General features: G+C 48.2%; 1 protein-coding gene across 3 annotated transcripts in view; it reads left to right on the top strand.

Annotated features, from left to right (window-relative positions):
• LOC130361113 (putative nuclease HARBI1) overlaps positions 1–21,469 on the top strand; it is a 62,082-nt gene that overhangs the window by 31,624 nt on the left and 8,989 nt on the right. For all 3 annotated transcript variants that reach the window (XM_056563684.1, XM_056563682.1, XM_056563685.1), the window contains 3 exons: positions 19,126–19,275; positions 19,364–19,504; positions 19,608–19,751. In XM_056563684.1, the coding sequence (XP_056419659.1) occupies positions 19,126–19,275; positions 19,364–19,504; positions 19,608–19,751 (435 nt within the window). The remainder of the gene's footprint in view (positions 1–19,125; positions 19,276–19,363; positions 19,505–19,607; positions 19,752–21,469) is intronic.

Genomic DNA, 21,469 nt, shown 5'->3' with positions numbered 1-21,469 from the left:
CATTAGTGGAGACCACAGGGGGCAGTATTATAAGGGGTCTTAGTTACTTTTGGAGTACATGAGGCAGTATGGTATATAGATATATTTACTAGTGGGACCACCGGGGGCAGTATAAAGAAGTCACAGTGATTAGCTTACTCATGGAATGTTCAGTGGCACTGGATGGGTTAATTCATTGCTAAATAACAATGATGTATGTGGTAATAACATGCTTAATACATTGCTGTTTGTGCAGTTGTGTCACCAGGACAATGTGTGGGTGTGATCAGGATGTCACATGGTCCGTGTATATATATATATATGACACTCAGCCAGGTCTCAGGCATCTGTCCACATTGTGATCCTGGGAGATGGAAGCGTCTGCTCGATCCGTCCTCCTGGTCGTTGTCCTCGGCTCGGTGTGTGCCGAATATATATCGGCTGCAGGTCAGTAGAGGAGGATGATGGGATGTGTGGTGGGGGATGTCCTGAGGATATAGATGGGGCAGATGTCTACAAGGGACTTATCCTTTACAGGAATGTTGTCTGAGGGGAGATGTGGGGGGGTAAGAAGGTTGGGCTCCATCTTGCCCGATCCTTTGTTCCCTCAGGAGATCAGCTGGTACCAATGGTGTCTGATGACAGCTTATGTGCCTGTCCCTAAACATCCAGAACATTTAACCCTATATTGTTGAAGCCACGTGGGTGACAATACGAACAATAAACACCATTTATCATTATGTGTCTGTAGAAAGTGAGTTTTGAAGTAATTCACTTTTGCTTTGGTTTTGCTTACATGTGGCATATTTATCATAGTATCGCAGGGGAGATCATTAATTAGGAGCAAGAAAGCAAAAAAACAGATGACATCAGTACAACACTGAATGACTAGAAAAAAGTCACACAAATGATGTGCAACAGAGACATTTCTGTGAGTTTTCTGCACCAAAAAAAGGCTCTTAACCTGTTGATAATTTCCTTCCATATTTCTTCTTAAAGGAAATCTGTCATCAGAATCACCCGCACTAAAACTGTTACACGGGCTTGTAGTGCGGGTGATCCTGATTAAAACGCTCCTTACCTGGTTAAAAATGGTTCAGCGCTTCTTAAGATATCTATATTTTTAGTTTTCTGTTATTCCCTGACTTGGGACTCGGTGGGAGGTCTTATCATCTGGGACTCGGCCACACGTCATTCTATCTGGGCGGAGCTGCAGCCCGGCTCATGAATATTCATGAACTTATCCTCCTGGTCTAATTCTTCTTTCTCGGTCTGGTGTGGAGGGCCGCGTTCCGTACACCCGGAAGCGGCGTTCTCCCCCCGGCTTCACTCAAGCTGCGGCCCAATACAAGTAAGAAGACGGGCTGCATAAGTGAAAAGCCGGGGGTAGGAGGAAGGGAGGGACGGAGGGTGTATTTATTCACAAACAGACCGAGAAAAAAGAATTAGACCAAGAGGATAAGTTCATGAATATTCATGAGCCGGGCTGCAGCTCCGCCCAGCTAGAATGACGTGTGGCCGAGTCCCAGATGATAAGACCTCCCACCGAGTCCCAAGTCAGGGAATAACAGAAAACTAAAAATAAAGATATCTTAAGAAGCGCTGAACCATTTTTAACCAGGTAAGGAGCGTTTTAATCAGGATCACCCGCACTACAAGCCCGTGTAACAGTTTTAGTGCGGGTGATTCTGATGACAGATTTCCTTTAAAGGGGCAATTATGCCAAACCAATCTCTGGTTGTAAAAATTAACCCCTTAAAGGGGTATTCCGCCCCTAGACATCTTATCCCCTATCCAAAGGATAGGGGATAAGATGTCAGTACGCCGCGGTCCCACTGCTGGGGACCCCTGGGATCCCCGCTGCGGCACCGCGCTATCATTACAGCACAGAGCGAGATTGCTCTGCACGTAATGATGGGCAGTACAGAGGCCGGAGCATCGTTATGTCACGGCTCCGCCCCTCGTGATGTCACGGTCCGCCCCTTTCAATACAAGTCTATGGGAGGGGGCGTGGCAGTCGTCACGCCCCCTCCCATAGACTTGCATTAAGGGAACAGGCCGTGATGTCACGAGGGGCGGCGCCATGACGTCACGCTGCTCCGTCCCCCGTATCGCCCGTCATTACGCACAGAGCGAACTCGCTCTGTGCTGTAATAATAGCGCGGTGCCGCAGCGGTGATCCCGAGGGTCCCCAGCAGCGGCACCGTGGCGATCTAACATCTTATCCCCTATCCTTTGGATAGGGGATAAGATGTCTAGGGGCGGAGTACCCCTTTAAGGACTGAGCCCTTTTTCACCTGAGGACTGAGCCCTTTTTTGCAATTCTGACCACGATCACTTCATGCATTAATAACTCTGATGCTTTTACCGATTATTCTGATTCCGAGATTGTTTTTTCATGACATATTCTAATTTATTTTGGTGGTAAATTTTCATCAGTACTTGCATCCTTTCTTGGTGAAAAATCCCTGAATTTCATGAAAATTTAGAAAATTTTGTATTTTTATAACTTTGAAGCTCTCTGCTTGTAAGGAAAATGGACATTCCAAATAAATTATATATTGACTATATATATATATATATATATATATATACACATATACAATATGTCTTCTTTATGTTGGCATCATAAAGTTGAGATGTTTTTACTTTTGGAGACATCAGACGCTTCAAAGTTCAGCAGCAATTATCAAATTTTTACCAAAAATTTCAAACTCGTAATTTTTCAGGGACCAGTTCAGTTTTTGAAGTGGATTTGAGGGGCTTTCATGTTAGAAATACCCCACAAATGACCCCATTATAAAAACTGCACCCCTCGAAGTATCTAAAATGATATTCAGAAAGTTTTTTAACCCTTTAGGTGTTTGACAGGAATAGCAGCAAAGTGAAGGAGAAAATTCTAAATCTTCATTTTTTACACTCGCATGTTCTTGCAGAACCATTTTTTTTATTTTTACAAGGGGTAAAAGGAGAGAAATCTTCCCTTAATTTGTAATACCATTTCTCTCAAGTAAGGAAATACCTCATAGGTGGATGTAAAGTGTTCTGTGGGTGAACTAGAGGGCTCAGAAGGGAAGGAGCAACAATGGGATTTTGGAGAGTAAATTTTGATGAAATGGTTTTTGGGGGGCATGTCACATTTAGGAAGCCCCTATGGTGCCAGAACAGTAAAAAAGAAAAAAAAACACATGGCATACTATTTTGGAAACTACACCCCTCAAGGAATCTAACAAGGGGTCCAGTGAGCCTTAACACCCCACAGGTGTTTGACGACTTTTTGTTAAAGTCGGATGTGTAAATGAAAATAATTTTTTTTCACTAAGATGCAGTTTTTTCCCCCAAATTTCAAATTTTTACAAGGGGTAATAGGAGATAATGCCCCCCAAAATTTGTAACCCCATTTCTTCTGAGTATGGAAATACTCCATGTTAGGACATAAAAGGCTCTGCGGGCGAACTACAATGCTCAGAAGAGAAGGAGTCACATTTGGCTTTTGGAAAGCAACTTTTGCTGAAATGGTTTTTGGGGGGCATGTCGCATTTAGGAAGCCCCTATGGTGCCAGAACTAAAAAAAAAAAAAAAAAAACACATGGCATACTATTTTGGAAACTAAACCTCTCAAGGAACATAACAAGGGGTACAGTGAGCCTTAACACCCCACAGGTGTTTGACGACTTTTCGTTAAAGTCGGATGTGTACATGAAAATTTTTTTTCACTAAAATGCAGTTTTTTTCCACAAATTACAAGGGGTAATAGGAGAAAATGCCCCCCAAAATTTGTAACCCCATTTCTTTTGAGTATGGAAATACCCCATGTGTGGACGTCAAGTGCTCTGCAGATGAACTACAATGCTCAGAAGAGAAGGAGCGCTATTGGGCTTTTGGAGAGAGAATTTGTTTGGAATGGAAGTCGGGGGCCACGAGCATTTACAAAGCCCCTTGTGGTCCCAGAATTTAATAAGGGGTGCAGTGATTATTTACACCCCACTTAAACACCAGAAAATTATTTTTTTCATTTTCACGGACCCCTGTTCCAAATATCTGTCAGACACCTGTTGTGTGTAAATGCTCACTGTACCCCTTATTACATTACGTGAGGGGTATAGTTTCCAAAATGGGGTCACATGTGGGGGTGGGGGGTCCAATGTTCTGGCACTATTGGGACTTTGTAAACGCACATGGCCTTCAATTCCAGACAAATTTTCTCTCTAAAAGCCCAATGGTGCTCCTTCTCTTCTGAGCATTGTAGTTCGCCAGCAGAGCACATTACATCCATATATGGGGTATGTTTCTTACTCAGAAGAAATGGGGTTACAAATTTTAAGGGGCATTTTTTCCTATTTTCCCTTGTGAAAACGAATAATTTAGGGTAACAACAGCATTTTAGTAAAAAAACATTTTTTTCATTTTCCCATCCAACTTTAACGCAAATTTGTCAAACACCTGTGGGGTGTTAAGGCTCACTATACCCCTTGTCTTTTTTTCCTTTTACCTCTTGTGAAAATAAAAAGTATGGGGCAACACCAGCATGTTAGTGTAAACATTTTTTTTTTTTTACACTAACAGGCTGGTGTAGGCCCCAACTTTTCCTTTTCATAAGGGGTAAAAGGAAAAAAAATGCCCCCCAAAATTTGTAACTCAATTGCTCCCGAGTACGGAAATACCCCATATGTGGCCCTAAACTGTTTCCTTGAAATATAACAGGGCTCCGAAGTGAGAGAGCGCCATGTGCATTTGAGGAGTAAAATAGGGATTGCATAGGGGTGGACATAGGGGTATTCTATGCCAGTGATTCCCAAACAGGGTGTCTCCAGCTGTTGCTAAACTCCCAGCATGCCTGGACAGTCAGTGGTTGTCCGGAAATGCTGGGAGTTGTTGTTTTACAACAGCTGGAGGCTCCGTTTTGGAAACACTGCCGTGCAATACGTTTTTCATTTTTATTGGGGGGGGGGGCAGTGTAAGGGGGTGTATATGTAGTGTTTTACCCTTTATTATGTGTTCGTGTAGTGTATTGTTTTTAGGGTACATTCACATGGGGGGGGGGGGGGGGTTACAGTGAGTTTCCAGCTAGGAGTTTGAGCTGCGGTGGAAAATTTGAAGCAGCTCAAACTTGAAGCAGGAAACTCACTGTAAACTCGCCCGTGTGAATGTACCCTGTACCCTGTACATTCACATGGGGGGGCACACCTCCAGCTGTTTCAAAACTACAACTCCCAGCATGCACTTACAGAGCGTACATGCTGGGAGTTGTAGTTTTGCAACAGCTGGAGGCACACTGGTTGGAAAACCTTCACTTAGGTTTTGTTACCTATCTCAGTATTTTCCAACCAGTGTGCGTCCAGCTGTTGCCAAACTACAACTCCCAGCATGTACTGATCGCCGAAGGGAATGTTGGGAGATGTAGTAATACAACCGCTGGAGGTACGCAACTACAACTCCCAGCATGGCGAGACAGCAGTTTGCTGATCTTGCATGCTGGGAGTTGCAGTTTTGCAAGATCTAGAGGGCCACAGTTTAGAGACCACTGCACAGTGATCTCTAAACTGTAGCCCTCCAGCTGTTGCAAAACTACAATCCCAGCCTGCCCAGACAGCAAACAGCTGTCTGGGAATGCTGGGAGTTGTAGTTTTGCAACATCTGGAGGGCTATAGTTTAGAGACCACTATATAGTGATCTCCAAACTGTAGCCCTCCAGATGTTGCTAGACAACTCACCGGCTTCCATAGTCTGCAGCACGCCGCACCAGGGAGCCAGCCGCACGTCATTGCCGCCCGTTGCCGATCGCCGCCGCCAATGGTAAGTGGACCTCCGGTGCTGGTCACCGTCGGTTCCCCCATTCTGCCTGGACTACTGTGGGTGGGCAGGACGGGGGAACTAAACTTTAACCCCCCCCCCCCCCTTTGCCCCCAATCTGCTATTGGTTGGTCGCTCCAGATCGACCAATAGCAGGGATTGGAGGGGTGGCACCCCTGCCACCTCACTCCTATTCCTTCAGGGGGACCGGGGGTGTCTTGGACATCCTCGATCCCTCTTATTTTCTGTGTCACCGGAGACCCGTATGACCAGGAATCGCCGCAGATTGCCTGTCTGAATTGACTGGCGATTTGCGGCGATTGCCGACATGGAGGGGTCTCAGGACCCCCCTGGGCGATGTTCCAGGATGCCTGCTGAATGATTTTAGCAGGCATCCCGGTCTGGTCCCCAACCGGCTAGCGGTGGGGACCGAAATTCCCACGGGTGTACCCATATGCCTACTGTCCTTAAGGGGTTAAAGGGGTTTTCTGGGCACAACTTTTTAAATAGCTGAGGCACATGCTCTAAAAAAGTGCATAAATAACTTGTTACATTAAATGTCCACAAACCTTCTCTTCCCCTCCAGACCAAAAGGCACCTGCAAGGGTTTAGGATCAATAGTAACATAGTTCATAAGGCTGAATAAAGACCAAAATCCATCAAGTTCAACCTATGACCCTAATGAGTCTCTACTGATCCAGAGGAGGCAAAAATCCCTCACACTAGAGGTAAAAAATTCAAAACCCGACTCCAAATATCAGAATAAATCCCTGGATCAACGTTCTGTCCCTATAAATCTAATATCCATAACCAGCGATGTTATTACTCTCCAAAAATGCATCCAGACCCGTTTTGAATTCTTTGACAGAGTTCCCCATGACACCTCCTCCGGGAGAGAATTCCACAGTCTCACTGCTCTTACAGTAAAGAACCCCGTCTGTGCTGCTGTAGAAACCTTCTTTCCTGTAGACGTAGAGGATGCCTGTTACGCCTAGCGCTCCGGGTCCCCGCTCCTCCCCGGAGCGCTCACGGCGCCTCTCTCTCCGCAGCGCCCCGGTCAGTCCCGCTGACCGGGAGCGCTGCACTGTCATGGCCGTCGGGGATGCGATTCGCACAGCGGGACGCGCCCGCTCGCGAATCGCATCCCAGGTCACTTACCCGTCCCGGTCCCCTGCTGTCATGTGCTGGCGCGCGCGGCTCCGCTCTCTAGGGCGCGCGCGCGCCAGCTCTCTGAGATTTAAAGGGCCAGTGCACCAATGATTGGTGCCTGGCCCAATTAGCTTAATTGGCTTCCACCTGCTCCCAGACTATATCTGATCACTGCCCTTGCACTCCCCTGCCGGATCTTGTTGCCTTAGTGCCTAGAGAAAGCGTTTACTGTGTTTGTCCATACTGTGTACTTGACCTCCTGCTATTGCCATATTGACTACGATTCTTGCTGCCTGCCCCGACCTTCTGCTACGTCCGACCTTGCTCTTGTCTACTCCCTTGTACCGCGCCTATCTTCAGCAGTCAGAGAGGTTGAGCCGTTGCTAGTGGATACGACCTGGTTGCTACCGCCGCTGCAAGACCATCCCGCTTTGCGGCGGGCTCTGGTGAAAACCAGTAGCAGCTTAGAACCGGTCCACTAGCACGGTCCACGCCAATCCCTCTCTGGCACAGAGGATCCACCTCCAGCCTGCCGAATCGTGACAGTAGATCCGGCCATGGATCCCCCTGCCAGTTGTCTCTGACCTCACTACGCTGGTCGCCCAGCAAGCCCGACAGATCGCCCAACAAGATCACCAGCTGTCGTACTTGACCACCATGACACAGCAACTTCAGTCGCAACTACAGCAGCTTCAGTCACAGCTACAGCAATTTCAGTCACAGCTACAGCAGCAACAACCATCTCCTCCGCCGGCTCCTGCACCTCTTCCGCAGCGAGTGGCCACTCCTAGCCTCCGCTTGTCCCTGCCGGACAAATTTGATGGGGACTCTAAGTTTTGCCGTGGCTTTCTTTCGCAATGTTCCCTGCACTTGGAGATGATGTTGGACCAGTTTCCTACTGAAAGGTCTAAGGTGGCTTTCGTAGTCAGCCTTCTGTCTGGGAAAGCTCTGTCATGGGCCACACCGCTCTGGGACCGCAATGACCCCGTCACTGCCTCTGTACACTCCTTCTTCTCGGAAATTCGAAGTGTCTTTGAGGAACCTGCCCAAGCCTCTTCTGCTGAGACTGCCCTGCTGAACCTGGTCCAGGGTAATTCTTCTGTTGGCGAGTACGCCATCCAATTCCGTACTCTTGCTTCCGAATTATCCTGGAATAATGAGGCTCTCTGCGCGACCTTTAAAAAAGGCCTATCCAGTCGCATCAAGGATGTGCTGGCCGCACGAGAGATTCCTGCCAACCTGCAAGAACTTATCCATTTGGCCACCCGCATTGACATGCGTTTTTCTGAGAGACATCAAGAGCTCCGCCAGGAAAAAGACTTAGATCTCTGGGCACCTCTCCCACAGTCTCCGTTGCAATCTACGCCTGGGCCTCCCGCCGAGGAGGCCATGCAAGTGGATCGGTCTCGCCTGACCCAGGAAGAGAGGAATCGCCGTAGGGAAGAAAATCTTTGTCTGTACTGTGCCAATACCGAACATTTCTTGGTGGATTGCCCTATTCGTCCTCCACGTCTGGGAAACGCACGCTCGCACCCAGCTCTCGTGGGTGTGGCGTCTCTTGATTCTGAGTCGGCTTCTCCACGTCTCACGGTGCCCGTGCGGATTTCTCCTTCAGCCAACTCCTCCCTCTCAGCCGTGGCCTGCTTGGACTCCGGTGCCTCTGGGAATTTTATTCTGGATTCCTTGGTGAATAAATTCCGCATCCCGGTCACCCGTCTCGTCAAGCCACTCTACATTTCCGCGGTCAACGGAGTCAGGTTGGATTGCACCGTGCGTTACCGCACGAAGCCCCTCCTAATGTGCATCGGACCTCATCACGAAAAAATTTAGTTTTTGGTCCTCTCCAATTGCACTTCCGAAATTCTCCTTGGACTACCATGGCTTCAACGCCATTCCCCAACCCTTGATTGGTCCACAGGAGAGATCAAGAACTGGGGCTCTGCCTGCCATAGGAAGTGCCTCTCCCCCCCTCCCAGTCCCGTCAGGCAGGCCTCAGTGCCTCCTCATGGCCCCCGTCCTGGTGTCACACTGCCCCGTGCCAGGCTTCGCCCTCTGCCCTCCCTCCCCATTCCCACTCCTGCTGTACTGCCTGCCGTTGAGGAAACCCTCCACTCTTTCCCGGTGTCCTCATCCCAGGGGAGGCAGTTACCGGACAAAGAAAAGGGGAGACCTAAGGGGGGGGGGTACTGTTACGCCTAGCGCTCCGGGTCCCCGCTCCTCCCCGGAGCGCTCACGGCGCCTCTCTCTCCGCAGCGCCCCGGTCAGTCCCGCTGACCGGGAGCGCTGCACTGTCATGGCCGTCGGGGATGCGATTCGCACAGCGGGACGCGCCCGCTCGCGAATCGCATCCCAGGTCACTTACCCGTCCCGGTCCCCTGCTGTCATGTGCTGGCGCGCGCGGCTCCGCTCTCTAGGGCGCGCGCGCGCCAGCTCTCTGAGATTTAAAGGGCCAGTGCACCAATGATTGGTGCCTGGCCCAATTAGCTTAATTGGCTTCCACCTGCTCCCAGACTATATCTGATCACTGCCCTTGCACTCCCCTGCCGGATCTTGTTGCCTTAGTGCCTAGAGAAAGCGTTTACTGTGTTTGTCCATACTGTGTACTTGACTTCCTGCTATTGCCATATTGACTACGATTCTTGCTGCCTGCCCCGACCTTCTGCTACGTCCGACCTTGCTCTTGTCTACTCCCTTGTACCGCGCCTATCTTCAGCAGTCAGAGAGGTTGAGCCGTTGCTAGTGGATACGACCTGGTTGCTACCGCCGCTGCAAGACCATCCCGCTTTGCGGCGGGCTCTGGTGAAAACCAGTAGCAGCTTAGAACCGGTCCACTAGCACGGTCCACGCCAATCCCTCTCTGGCACAGAGGATCCACCTCCAGCCTGCCGAATCGTGACAATGCCCCTTTGTTATATATACAGTCCTGGGTATAAATAGATCATGGAGAGATCTCTGTACTGTCCTGATATATTATATATATTATTAGGTCACCTCCTTGTTATATATACAGTCCTGGGTATGAATAGATCATGGAGAGATCTCTGTTTTGTCCCCTGATATATTTATACATAGTTATTAGGTCGCCTCCAAACCTTCTTTTTTCTAAACTAAATTACCCCAATTCTGCTGATCTTTCTGGGTACTGTAGTCCTCCCATTCCCCGTATTACTCTGGTTGCCCGTCTTTGAACCCTCTCCAGCTCCACTATATCTTTCTTGTACACTGGTGCCCAGTACTGTACACAGTATTCCATGTGTGGTCTGACCAGTACTGTACACAGTATTCCATGTGTGGTCTGACCAGTACTGTACACAGTATTCTATGTGTGGTCTGACCAGCACTGTACACAGGATTCTATGTGTGGTCTGACCAGTACTGTACACAGTATTCTATGTGTGGTCTGACCAGTACTGTACACAGTATTCTATGTGTGGTCTGACCAGTACTGTACACAGTATTCTATGTGTAGTCCGACCAGTACTGTACACAGTATTCTATGTGTGGTCTGATCAGTACTGTACACAGTATTCCATGTGTGGTCTGACCAGTACTGTACACAGTATTCTATGTGTGGTCTGACCAGTATTGTATACAGCATTCCATGTGTGGTCTGACCAGTACTGTACACAGCATTCTATGTGTGGTCTGACCAGTACTGTACACAGTATTCTATGTGTGGTCTGACCAGTACTGTACACAGTATTCTATGTGTGGTCTGACCAGTACTGTACACAGTATTCCATGTGTGGTCTGACCAGTACTGTACACAGTATTCTATGTGTGGTCTGACCAGTACTGTACACAGTATTCTATGTGCGGTCTGACCAGTACTGTACACAGTATTCCATGTGCGATCTGACCAGTACTGTACACAGTATTCCATGTGTGGTCTGACCAGTACTGTACACAGTATTCCATGTGTGGTCTGACCAGTACTGTACACAGTATTCTATGTGTGATCTGACCAGTACTGTACACAGTATTCCATGTGTGGTCTAACCAGATCTATACACAGTATTCTATGTGTGGTCTGACCAGTACTGTACACAGTATTCTATGTGTGGTCTGATCAGTACTGTACACAGTATTCTATATGTGGTCTGACCAGTACTGTACACAGTATTCTATGTGTGGTCTGACCAGTACTGTACACAGTATTCTATGTGTGGTCTGACCAGTACTGTACACAGTATTCTATGTGTGGTCTGACCAGTACTGTACACAGTATTCTATGTGTGGTCTGACCAGTACTGTACACTGTATTCTATGTGTGGTCTGACCAGTACTGTACACAGTATTCTATGTGTGGTCAGACCAGTACTGTACACAGTATTCTATGTGTGGTCTGACCAGTACTGTACACAGGATTCCATTTGTGGTCTGACCAGTACTGCACACAGTATTCTATGTGTGGTCTGACCAGTACTGTACACAGCATTCTATGTGTGGTCTGACCAGTACTGTACACAGTATTCTATGTGTGGTCTGACCAGTACTGTACACAGTATTCTATGTGTGGTCTGACCAGTACTGTACACAGTATTCCATGTGTGGTCTGACCAGTACTGTACACAGTATTCTATGTGTGGTCTGACTAGTACTGTACACAGTATTCTATGTGTGGTCTGACCAGTACTGTACACAGTATTCTATGTGTGGTCTGACCAGTACTGTACACAGTATTCTATGTGTGGTCTGACCAGTACTGTACACAGTATTCTATGTGTGGTCTGACCAGTACTGTACACAGTATTCCATGTGTGGTCTGACCAGTACTGTACACAGTATTCCATGTGTGGTCTGACCAGTACTGTACACAGTATTCTATGTGTGGTCTGACCAGTACTGTACACAGTATTCTATGTGTGGTCTGACGAGTACTGTACACAGTATTCTATGTGTGGTCTGACCAGTACTGTACACAGTATTCTATGTGTGGTCTGACCAGTATTGTACTCAGTATTCCATGTGTGGTCTAACCAGATCTATACACAGTATTCTGTGTGGTCTGACCAGTACTGTACACAGTATTCTATGTGTGGTCTGACCAGTACTGTACACTGTATTCTATATGTGGTCTGACGAGTACTGTACACAGTATTCTATGTGTGGTCTGACCAGTATTGTATACAGTATTCCATGTGTGGTCTGACCAGTACTGTACACAGCATTCTATGTGTGGTCTGACCAGTACTGTACACAGTATTCTATGTGTGGTCTGACCAGTACTGTACACAGTATTCTATGTGTGGTCTGACCAGTACTGTACACAGTATTCCATGTGTGGTCTGACCAGTACTGTACACAGTATTCTATGTGTGGTCTGACTAGTACTGTACACAGTATTCTATGTGTGGTCTGACCAGTACTGTACACAGTATTCTATGTGTGGTCTGACCAGTACTGTACACAGTATTCTATGTGTGGTCTGACCAGTACTGTACACAGTATTCTATGTGTGGTCTGACCAGTACTGTACACAGTATTCCATGTGTGGTCTGACCAGTACTGTACACAGTATTCCATGTGTGGTCTGACCAGTACTGTACACAGTATTCCATGTGTGGTCTGACCAGTACTGTACACAGTATTCTATGTGTGGTCTGACCAGTACTGTACACAGTATTCTATGTGTGGTCTGACCAGTACTGTACACAGTATTCTATGTGTGGTCTGACCAGTACTGTACACAGTATTCTATGTGTGGTCTGACCAGTACTGTACACAGTATTCTATGTGTGGTCTGACCAGTACTGTACACAGTATTCTATGTGTGGTCTGACAAGTACTGTACACAGTATTCTATGTGTGGTCTGACCAGTACTGTACACAGTATTCTATGTGTGGTCTGACCAGTATTGTACTCAGTATTCCATGTGTGGTCTAACCAGATCTATACACAGTATTCTGTGTGGTCTGACCAGTACTGTACACAGTATTCTATGTGTGGTCTGATCAGTACTGTACACAGTATTCCATGTGTGGTCTGACCAGTACTGTACACAGTATTCTATGTGTGGTATGACCAGTACTGTACACAGTATTCTATGTGTGGTCTGACCAGTACTATACACAGTATTCTATGTGTGGTCTGACCAGTACTGTACACAGTATTCTATGTGTGGTCTGACCAGTAGTGTACACAGTATTCTATGTGTGGTCTGACCAGTACTGTACACAGTATTCTATGTGTGGTCTGACCAGTACTGTACACAGTATTTTATGAGGAAGCAGCCAAGCACCCTTTAAGCACTTGACTTGTGATGTATTGTCTCGGGCCGCACAGGAAGCTGGGAAAGGTGCAAGACTACATTCATTTTGTAGGCTGTAGAAAACAAACTTCTAGGGTAAAGAAAGACAAAAGAAATTTGATGCCAGCCACCGAACACAAGTGAAGTATATTAGTAACCAGACGAACTCTGCTCTTACATTCAAAGAGACAAAAATCCTAGAATACCCCTGTGATCGGGTTCAACACGTAGGTATTGTCACATAGAGACGGGAGAACATCACCAGGTTTATTGGCAGAGATCACAAAACAAAACACAATCCACAGGATGAAGGGTGATCCGGAGTCTGGGCATCAGAAGGGCACAGTCACTGGGCAAACAATGGGCAACTGAAGGGCACAGTCACTGGGCACCAGGGAAGGAATAAACTGCAAATCCCGGGATTCAGCTCTGGGTCCAACACTCCACACACCAATGTATTGTCCACAGATAACAGCTCCACGTCTATTGGTACCTCAAGTCCCTTGGGAGGTCCGGTCCTCACATCTGCTCCTCAGATCACAGGGGTCCACATCTAAGTCCACAGATAACTCCAACACGATTCTTTGTTCCAGAGGGTGGCCTCAGCCTTGGCTCCTCTATCCCAGCAATTCTTACCCCAGAGATCATCACAGCAACTGGAGCACAAGACTCCCCAACTATTGGGGTACTACATGTCCAGGCAGGCTCTGTCCTCACATCAGGTCCTGTCTCTGGGACATCACACACTCCTCTGAATCCCACACCCAGCTCTTCTTATCTTCCCAGATTCGTGTAGGGCGAGGGGGGCAATGCCAGCGTCTCCAAAATGTCTGCCCCCAGACCTGAGGTGGTCAGCAGGAATAATTTGCATTCCTTTGGTCAGTATCCCCCCATCTTCCTGTGTCCATCCTATGTCTAGACATATCAACCATGACAACCCCTCCGCCCCCCAAACATTGTGCCCAACCAGGGGATCCTGCAGGATTCCTTGTTTGGCACAGACAGATTTACATTTCCCCCTGGCAGGACAGTCCATCAGCATTCTGGTGTTGGCCTCTGCATCTGTTTTGGATGGAGAAGTTGTATGGCTGCAGGGACAGGCTCCACCGCAGCAATCGTCCATTGTCTCCTGACACTCGGTTCAGCCATGTGAGGGGGTCGTGATCTGTTACAATGGTAAACCATACAGGTACGGCTGGAGTTTCTTTAGGGCCCATACAATAGTGAGGCACTCCTTTTCGATGGTGGCATATGCCACTTCCCGATCCAACAATTTACGACTGATGAAGGCGACTGGGTGCTCTTCTCCATTGACTTGGCTGAGGATGGCTTTAATCCCATAGGTGGACGCATTGGTCTGGACAAGAAACCTGCGCTTGTTGTCTGGGGAGGCCAGGACAGGTGCGGTGGTGAGAGCCGTCTTCAGCGCTGTGAAGGCTTCCTCGCAGGCCGGTGTCCACGTCACCATCCTAGGCATCTTCTTGCAGGTTAGGTCCATCAGGGGTTTGGCCAGGGCACTGAAATGAGGAACAATTTTTCTGCAATAACCAGCAGTTCCTAGAAAGGCTAGCACTTGTTTCTTAGCATCCTTGGTCAGGGGTATCTGCCAGTATCCCTTGCTCAGATCCAGTTGTTTCATCTTCTCCAGTTCTTTCTTGATCATGTTCCAAACGGCTTTCAGAACTCGGTAGGGTGCCTGCTGAATGGGCCGTTGTCCTGGGGTCTCCACATGGTGGTGGGTCAGAGGTGTCTGCCCTGGCTTTGATGAAAAAGTGGAAGCCCTTGACCCAAACATGGTGTGAATACTCCTCTTTTGTTCCTCCGACAGGTGTGGACCCATGAGCACTTGGTGCAGAGTATCCCCAGCTTGGACACTCTGAAGAAGGTCTGGAAGAGAGTCATCCGCTGTGCTATCACTCGGGGATTGGCAGATGGCCAAAACAGGAAGGGAATGGTCATGATACTCTTTCAGCATGTTTATATGAACAGTTTTCTGTCGCTGGCCGCTGGGGTCCAGGGCGATCAGATAGTTGGTGTCATTGATCATCTTTATAACTCGGTACGGTCCTTCCCAGGTTGCTTGCAGCTTGTTAGCAGGGAAAGCAATGACCATGAGCACTTGTTGACCCTGCATAAACTCCCGGGCTCGGGCTTTACGGTCTTACCAGGTCTTTTGGCGAGTTTGGGCAGTCTGTAGATGCTCTTTGGTCAGGGTAGCTAGCTGAGAGAGACGGTTACGGAACTCTTAAACATAAGGGACATCAGAGACTCCGGTATCTGTAATGTCTCCCTCCCAGTATTCCTTCACAAGACTTAGAAGTCCCGGATCGTTCGGCCATATAGAAGCTCAAATGGGGAGAATCCTGTGGACTCTTCAGGCACCTCCCAGTAGGCGAAGAGGAGATGTGACAAGTATCACTCCCAGTCCTTCACAGTCTCTGTAAAAGCCCATAGCATATTTCTGAGGTTCCCATTAAAGCGTTTACACAGTCCATTGGTTTGAGGGTGGTATGGGGTGTGCGAATAGCTTGAACACCACAGGTGCGCCAGAGAGACTGGACCAGATTTGACATGAACTGAGTCCCTTGATCTCATAGGATCTCACTGGGGAACTCTACTCAGGTGAAGACCGTAACCAGAGCCTCTGCTACCTTTGGGGCTGTAATGCTGGACAGGGCCACGGCTTCAGGATAGCGGGTAGCATAGTCCACCATTCTCAGGATGTTTTTCTTTCCCGATCGGCTAGGCTGAACCAGATGCCCTATAATGTCCACAGCAACACGTTGGAACGGTTCCTCGATGATGGGCAGGGGTTGCAATGGTACTTTGGAATGGGCTCTTGGATGCCTCATTCGTTGGCACCCATCACAAGTACGACAGTATTGGGCAACAGACTGCGAGATACCATGCCAGTAAAAGTTCTGTATGAGTCTTTTCTCAGTCCGTTTCCTCCCTTGCTGCCCAACCAAGGGGATGTCATGGGCCAGCTCCAGGAGCTGTAGTTGGTAAATTTGGGGGACGATAAGAGGTCTGGTAGGTGCTATGGGGACGCCCTTGTCACAGGTCTTCACTACACGATAGTATAATCCTTTCTCCCTGGTTATGATGTCCCCATACTCACCCATCTGTCCATTTTCTTGCCTTAATCTAATGGCTGCCAGGGTAGGGTCATTTTCTAGTGCCTGCTTGAATTCATCCTTGTCCCAGCTTCCTCCCATGGTAGCAGTGGTGGATGCAGGGCTTACCGGTTCTGATGATGGTCATGGGGGCGGCTGGGGCTGATACTTGGTAATATACGGCTCTCTCTGGGCTTGGGCGGCTTGTTGTTGGGTGATGGCTCCCACAAATTAGCTCTGTAACTCCCCAAGGTCGTTCCCCAGCAAAACATCAGCAGGAAGGCCGCTTATTACTCCAATCCAGCACAGCTTTCTCCCTGGCCATAATCCAAATGTACAGAAGCTTTTGGTATGTATCTGTGTGTACCTCCTGCAAGTTCTATAGAGAACCCTGGACCTTGATAAATGGCTTCTGGACAGACCACGCTGGGATCAGCAATGGTCTGAAATGCCCCTGTGTCCCGAAAGCCTAACACCTTGTGGCCGTCAATGAGGACATCCTGCAGATGATGCTGTATTTGCTCAGGGTAGCTCTGGGCCAGCGGCCTTACTCCATATACCCCAGGAGGAGTTCCCGTAGAGCAGGGCCCATTAATCCACTCTGGTGGGGGTAGTGGTAAATCCTCCTCTGATGCATAGGAGTGCACAAGATGTACAGGGCGAGGGGGCAGTGGCTGATGTTCTCTCTAATTCCTTGCTTGGTAGGTGGACTGTAAGTGGCCCGGCTGACCACACCCATAGCACCTACTCTCTGTGATTCCTCCAGGTCGAGAGCAGGTTGTGGGGATCCCAGGCTGGTTGTAGGGGGTTGGGTTGGCCCTGCGGATGGTTTGAGGGGCTGGTGTTACTGGTGGGGGTCCTTGTGCTGGAGCAGGCAGAGGTTTTTTCTCCAGCGGTCTCTTCCACTGAGGCTTAATGGTAGGCACCTCATCCGCCAGGGCAGCGGCTCTATCCAGAGAAGGTGGATTTCTCTCTCGGATCCACTCCCGTATCTCTGCGGGGCACTTAGCATAAAACTGCTCTTTCAGAATGAGCTGTAGAAAAGCCTCCTTGGACTCGGCCTTTTCCGCTTCCAGCCATCGCTGACAGGCATAGGACATCTTGTGGGCATACATCCAAAAGGAGCCTCCGGTAGCTGCTAGAAGATCCGGAATTGGATGCGGTATGATTCCGGGGTGACGGCATAAAAATCCAAGATCGTTTGTTTGATGATTTCATAGTTGCGATTTGACCGCCTGTCAAGGGTCCTATGAGCTTTAGCCACTCCTCCTTCCAGGAGCTGCACCAGTACACAAACACAGTCCGAGCAGGACACCTCCTGCAAACTGCACTGCAGCTCAAAGTCCTTAACGAAGCCCTCCACATCACCGGAGGCCTCATTAAACTTCTTAAAGTCCTTTGGTGAGACCCATCTATGTTCCTGTAAGCTCATGTTTATATGGTGTTCCCTGGTCTCCTGTGTCTCCTGCCTCCTGTTTGCCCGATCTATAGCTTTTCTCCCATTATCCATGGTGGCCTCTGCATCCAGAACTGCCAGCTCCTCTTCAGACCACACCACCCATGGACTTTCAGTAGTGGGGGCCCCAGGGTCCGGGGTTCACCCAGGGGATATCTGGGAGGAGTTGGTCTGGCTGGCATGCTTCAGGGCTGTAATTAATTGTTCCTTAGAATTTCCTTTGTAGTCCACGCCCAATTCTCGAGCCTTTTCCTGTAGGCTGTGTGTGGTCCAGTTCCTGTACTCCTGCCCTGTGCTGTTCTTCATGGAGCTGCGCTGTGTTGATCCCAACACTGCCACCAGTTGTGACGGGGTTCAACACGTAAGGATTGTCACTCAAAAAAGCAAGAGATGGGAGAACAGAACCAAGTTTATTGGCAGAGATCACAAAACACAATCCACACGATGAGGGGTGATCTGGAGTCTGGGTAAACAATGGGCAACAGAAGGGCACAGTCACTGGGCAAACAATGGGCAACAGAAGGGCAAGGTCACTGGGCACACAATGGGCAACAGAAGGGCACAGTCACTGGACAAACACTCCTCACTCCAATGTATTGTCCACAGATAGCTCCACGTCTAATGGTACCTCAAGTCCCCTGGTAGGTCCAGTGCTCACATCTGATCCTCATCAAAGTCCACATCAAAGTCCACAGATAACTCCAACATGATTCTCCAGAGGGCGGCCTCAACCACGGCTGCTCTATCCCAGCAATTCTCCAGAATCTGGGGCACAATCTCCAGGGCAGTGCTGTACTGGCAGCAACTCTTACCCCAGAGATCATCACAGTAACTGCAGGCTCTGTCTTCACATCAGGTCCTTTCTCCTGGACATCACAGTAACTGCAGGCTCTGTCCTCACATCAGGTCCTGTCTCCTGGACATCACAGTAACTGCAGGCTCTGTCCTCAAATCAAGTCCTGTCTCCTGGACATCACAGTAACTGCAGGCTCTGTCCTCACATCAGGTCCTGTCTCTGGGACATCACACTCCTCTGAATTCCACACCCAGCTCTTCTTATCTTCCCAGATTCCTGTAGGGGGGAAGGGGGCACTGCCAGTGTCTCCAATGTGTTTGCCCCCAGACCTGAGGTGTTCAGCAGGAATAATTTGCATTCCTTTGGTCAGTATCCCCCCAATTCCTGTGTCCATCCAGCCCCCACCCAGACCATATGTGAGCAGCAGGAGTGATTTGCATTCCTTTGCTCAGCATCTTCCTGTGTCCATCTTATGTCTAGACATATCAACCATGACAACCCCTTCATTCCCTTTTATCATATTAAGGATTTTGTTAAATGTTTCTTTGATATTTCATCCATCTAAATGTTTTATGATCTTTTTAGAGGTGAAATACGAGTGTCCATCTTTTGACCCGGCCATCTGTCTGTACGCCAAACCTGGCCGGGCCGAGTGCCGCAACGACAGTCAATGTACAAGCCCCATGAAATGCTGCTGCTCCAACTGTGGCTGGAAATGCATGGATCCGGTGGAAGGTAACACCCCGGTCACATGACAGGAAATATCTGATATATGTGACCTCCAGGACATCTCAGTCACCCAATGTCTTCTCCTTCTATACAGTCAAGACCGGCCGCTGCCCCCTAGTATTTGCAAAGTGCAGAATGCCCTATCCAAAACCAACGTGTCACAAAGACTCCGACTGCCCAGGGCTAAAGAAGTGCTGCAGTATCTGTGGATACAACTGCTGGGACCCTGCACCAGGTAGAGTTATTATAAGACATCTCTATGGCCATAGTCTACTCTGTGCTCCACCAGGACCGGAGGCCGACATTCTGCCCGTCTGATGTTTTCTGCCTCTTTACAGAACCGCCTGGAGTTTGTCCCAAAAATGATGGAGAAACGTTGAGTGAACTTCAGTGTTCATCGGTACAATGCTCCCGGGATACAGACTGCGGGGCGAACGAGAAATGCTGCACTTCTGGGGACGAACAGAAATGTGTGGAGCCAGGTAATAGAGAGGATGGGGGGTCTTCATACAACAGGGTCTATGAGGAGGCCTGGGGGTCCTATCACATCACAGTGTCCAGATATAACCAGTCACATCACATCACAGTGTCCAGATATAACCAGTCACATCACAGTGTCCAGATATAACCAGTCACATCACATCACAGTGTCCAGATATAATCAGTCACATCACAGTGTCCAGATATAACCAGTCACATCACATCACAGTGTCCAGATATAACCAATCACATCACAGTGCCCAGATATAATCAGTCACATCACATCACAGTGTCCAGATATAACCAGTCACATCACAGTGCCCAGATATAACCAGTCACATCACATCACAGTGTCCAGATATAACTAGTCACATCACAGTGTCCAGATATAACCAGTCACATCACATCACAGTGTCCAGATATAACCAGTCACACACATCACAGTGCCCAGATATAACCAGTCACACACATCACAGTGTCCAGATACAACCAGTCACATAACATCACAGTGTCCAGATTTAACCAGTCACATCACATCACAGTGTCCAGATATGACCAGTCACATCACATCACAGTGTCCAGATATAACCAGTCACATCACAGTGTCCAGATATAACCAGTCACATCACATCAGTGTCCAGATATAACCAGTCACATCACAGTGTCCAGATATAACCAGTCACATCACAGTGTCCAGATATAACCAGTCACATCACATCACAGTGTCCAGATATAACCAGTCACATCACAGTGTTCAGATATAACCAGTCACATCACATCACAGTGTCCAGATATAACTAGTCACATCACAGTGTCCAGATATAACCAGTCACATCACATCACAGTGTTCAGATATAACCAGTCACATCACAGTGTCCAGATATAACCAGTCACATCAGTGTCCAGATATAACCAGTCACATCACATCACAGTGTCCAGATATAACCAGTCCCATCACAGTGTCCAGATATAACCAGTCACATCACATCACAGTGTCCAGATATAACCAGTCACATCACAGTGTCCAGATATAACCAGTCACATCACATCACAGTGTCCAGATATAACCAGTCCCATCACAGTGTCCAGATATAACCAGTCACATCACATCACAGTGTCCAGATATAACCAGTCACATCACATCACATCAGTGTCCAGATATAATCAGTCACATCACAGTGTCCAGATATAACCGGTCACATCACATCACAGTGTCCAGATATAACCGGTCACATCACATCACAGTGTCCAGATATAACCAGTCACATCACATCACAGTGTCCAGATATAACCAGTCACATCACAGTGTTCAGATATAACCAGTCACATCACATCACAGTGTCCAGATATAACTAGTCACATCACAGTGTCCAGATATAACCAGTCACATCACATCACAGTGTTCAGATATAACCAGTCACATCACAGTGTCCAGATATAACCAGTCACATCAGTGTCCAGATATAACCAGTCACATCACATCACAGTGTCCAGATATAACCAGTCCCATCACAGTGTCCAGATATAACCAGTCACATCACATCACAGTGTCCAGATATAACCAGTCACATCACAGTGTCCAGATATAACCAGTCACATCACATCACAGTGTCCAGATATAACCAGTCCCATCACAGTGTCCAGATATAACCAGTCACATCACATCACAGTGTCCAGATATAACCAGTCACATCACATCACATCAGTGTCCAGATATAAT

The sequence above is a fragment of the Hyla sarda genome, chromosome 3 (assembly GCF_029499605.1).
Source record: "Hyla sarda isolate aHylSar1 chromosome 3, aHylSar1.hap1, whole genome shotgun sequence".
Classification (NCBI taxonomy): Eukaryota; Metazoa; Chordata; class Amphibia; order Anura; family Hylidae; genus Hyla; species Hyla sarda.
This window is presented reverse-complemented; position numbering and strand designations above follow the sequence as displayed.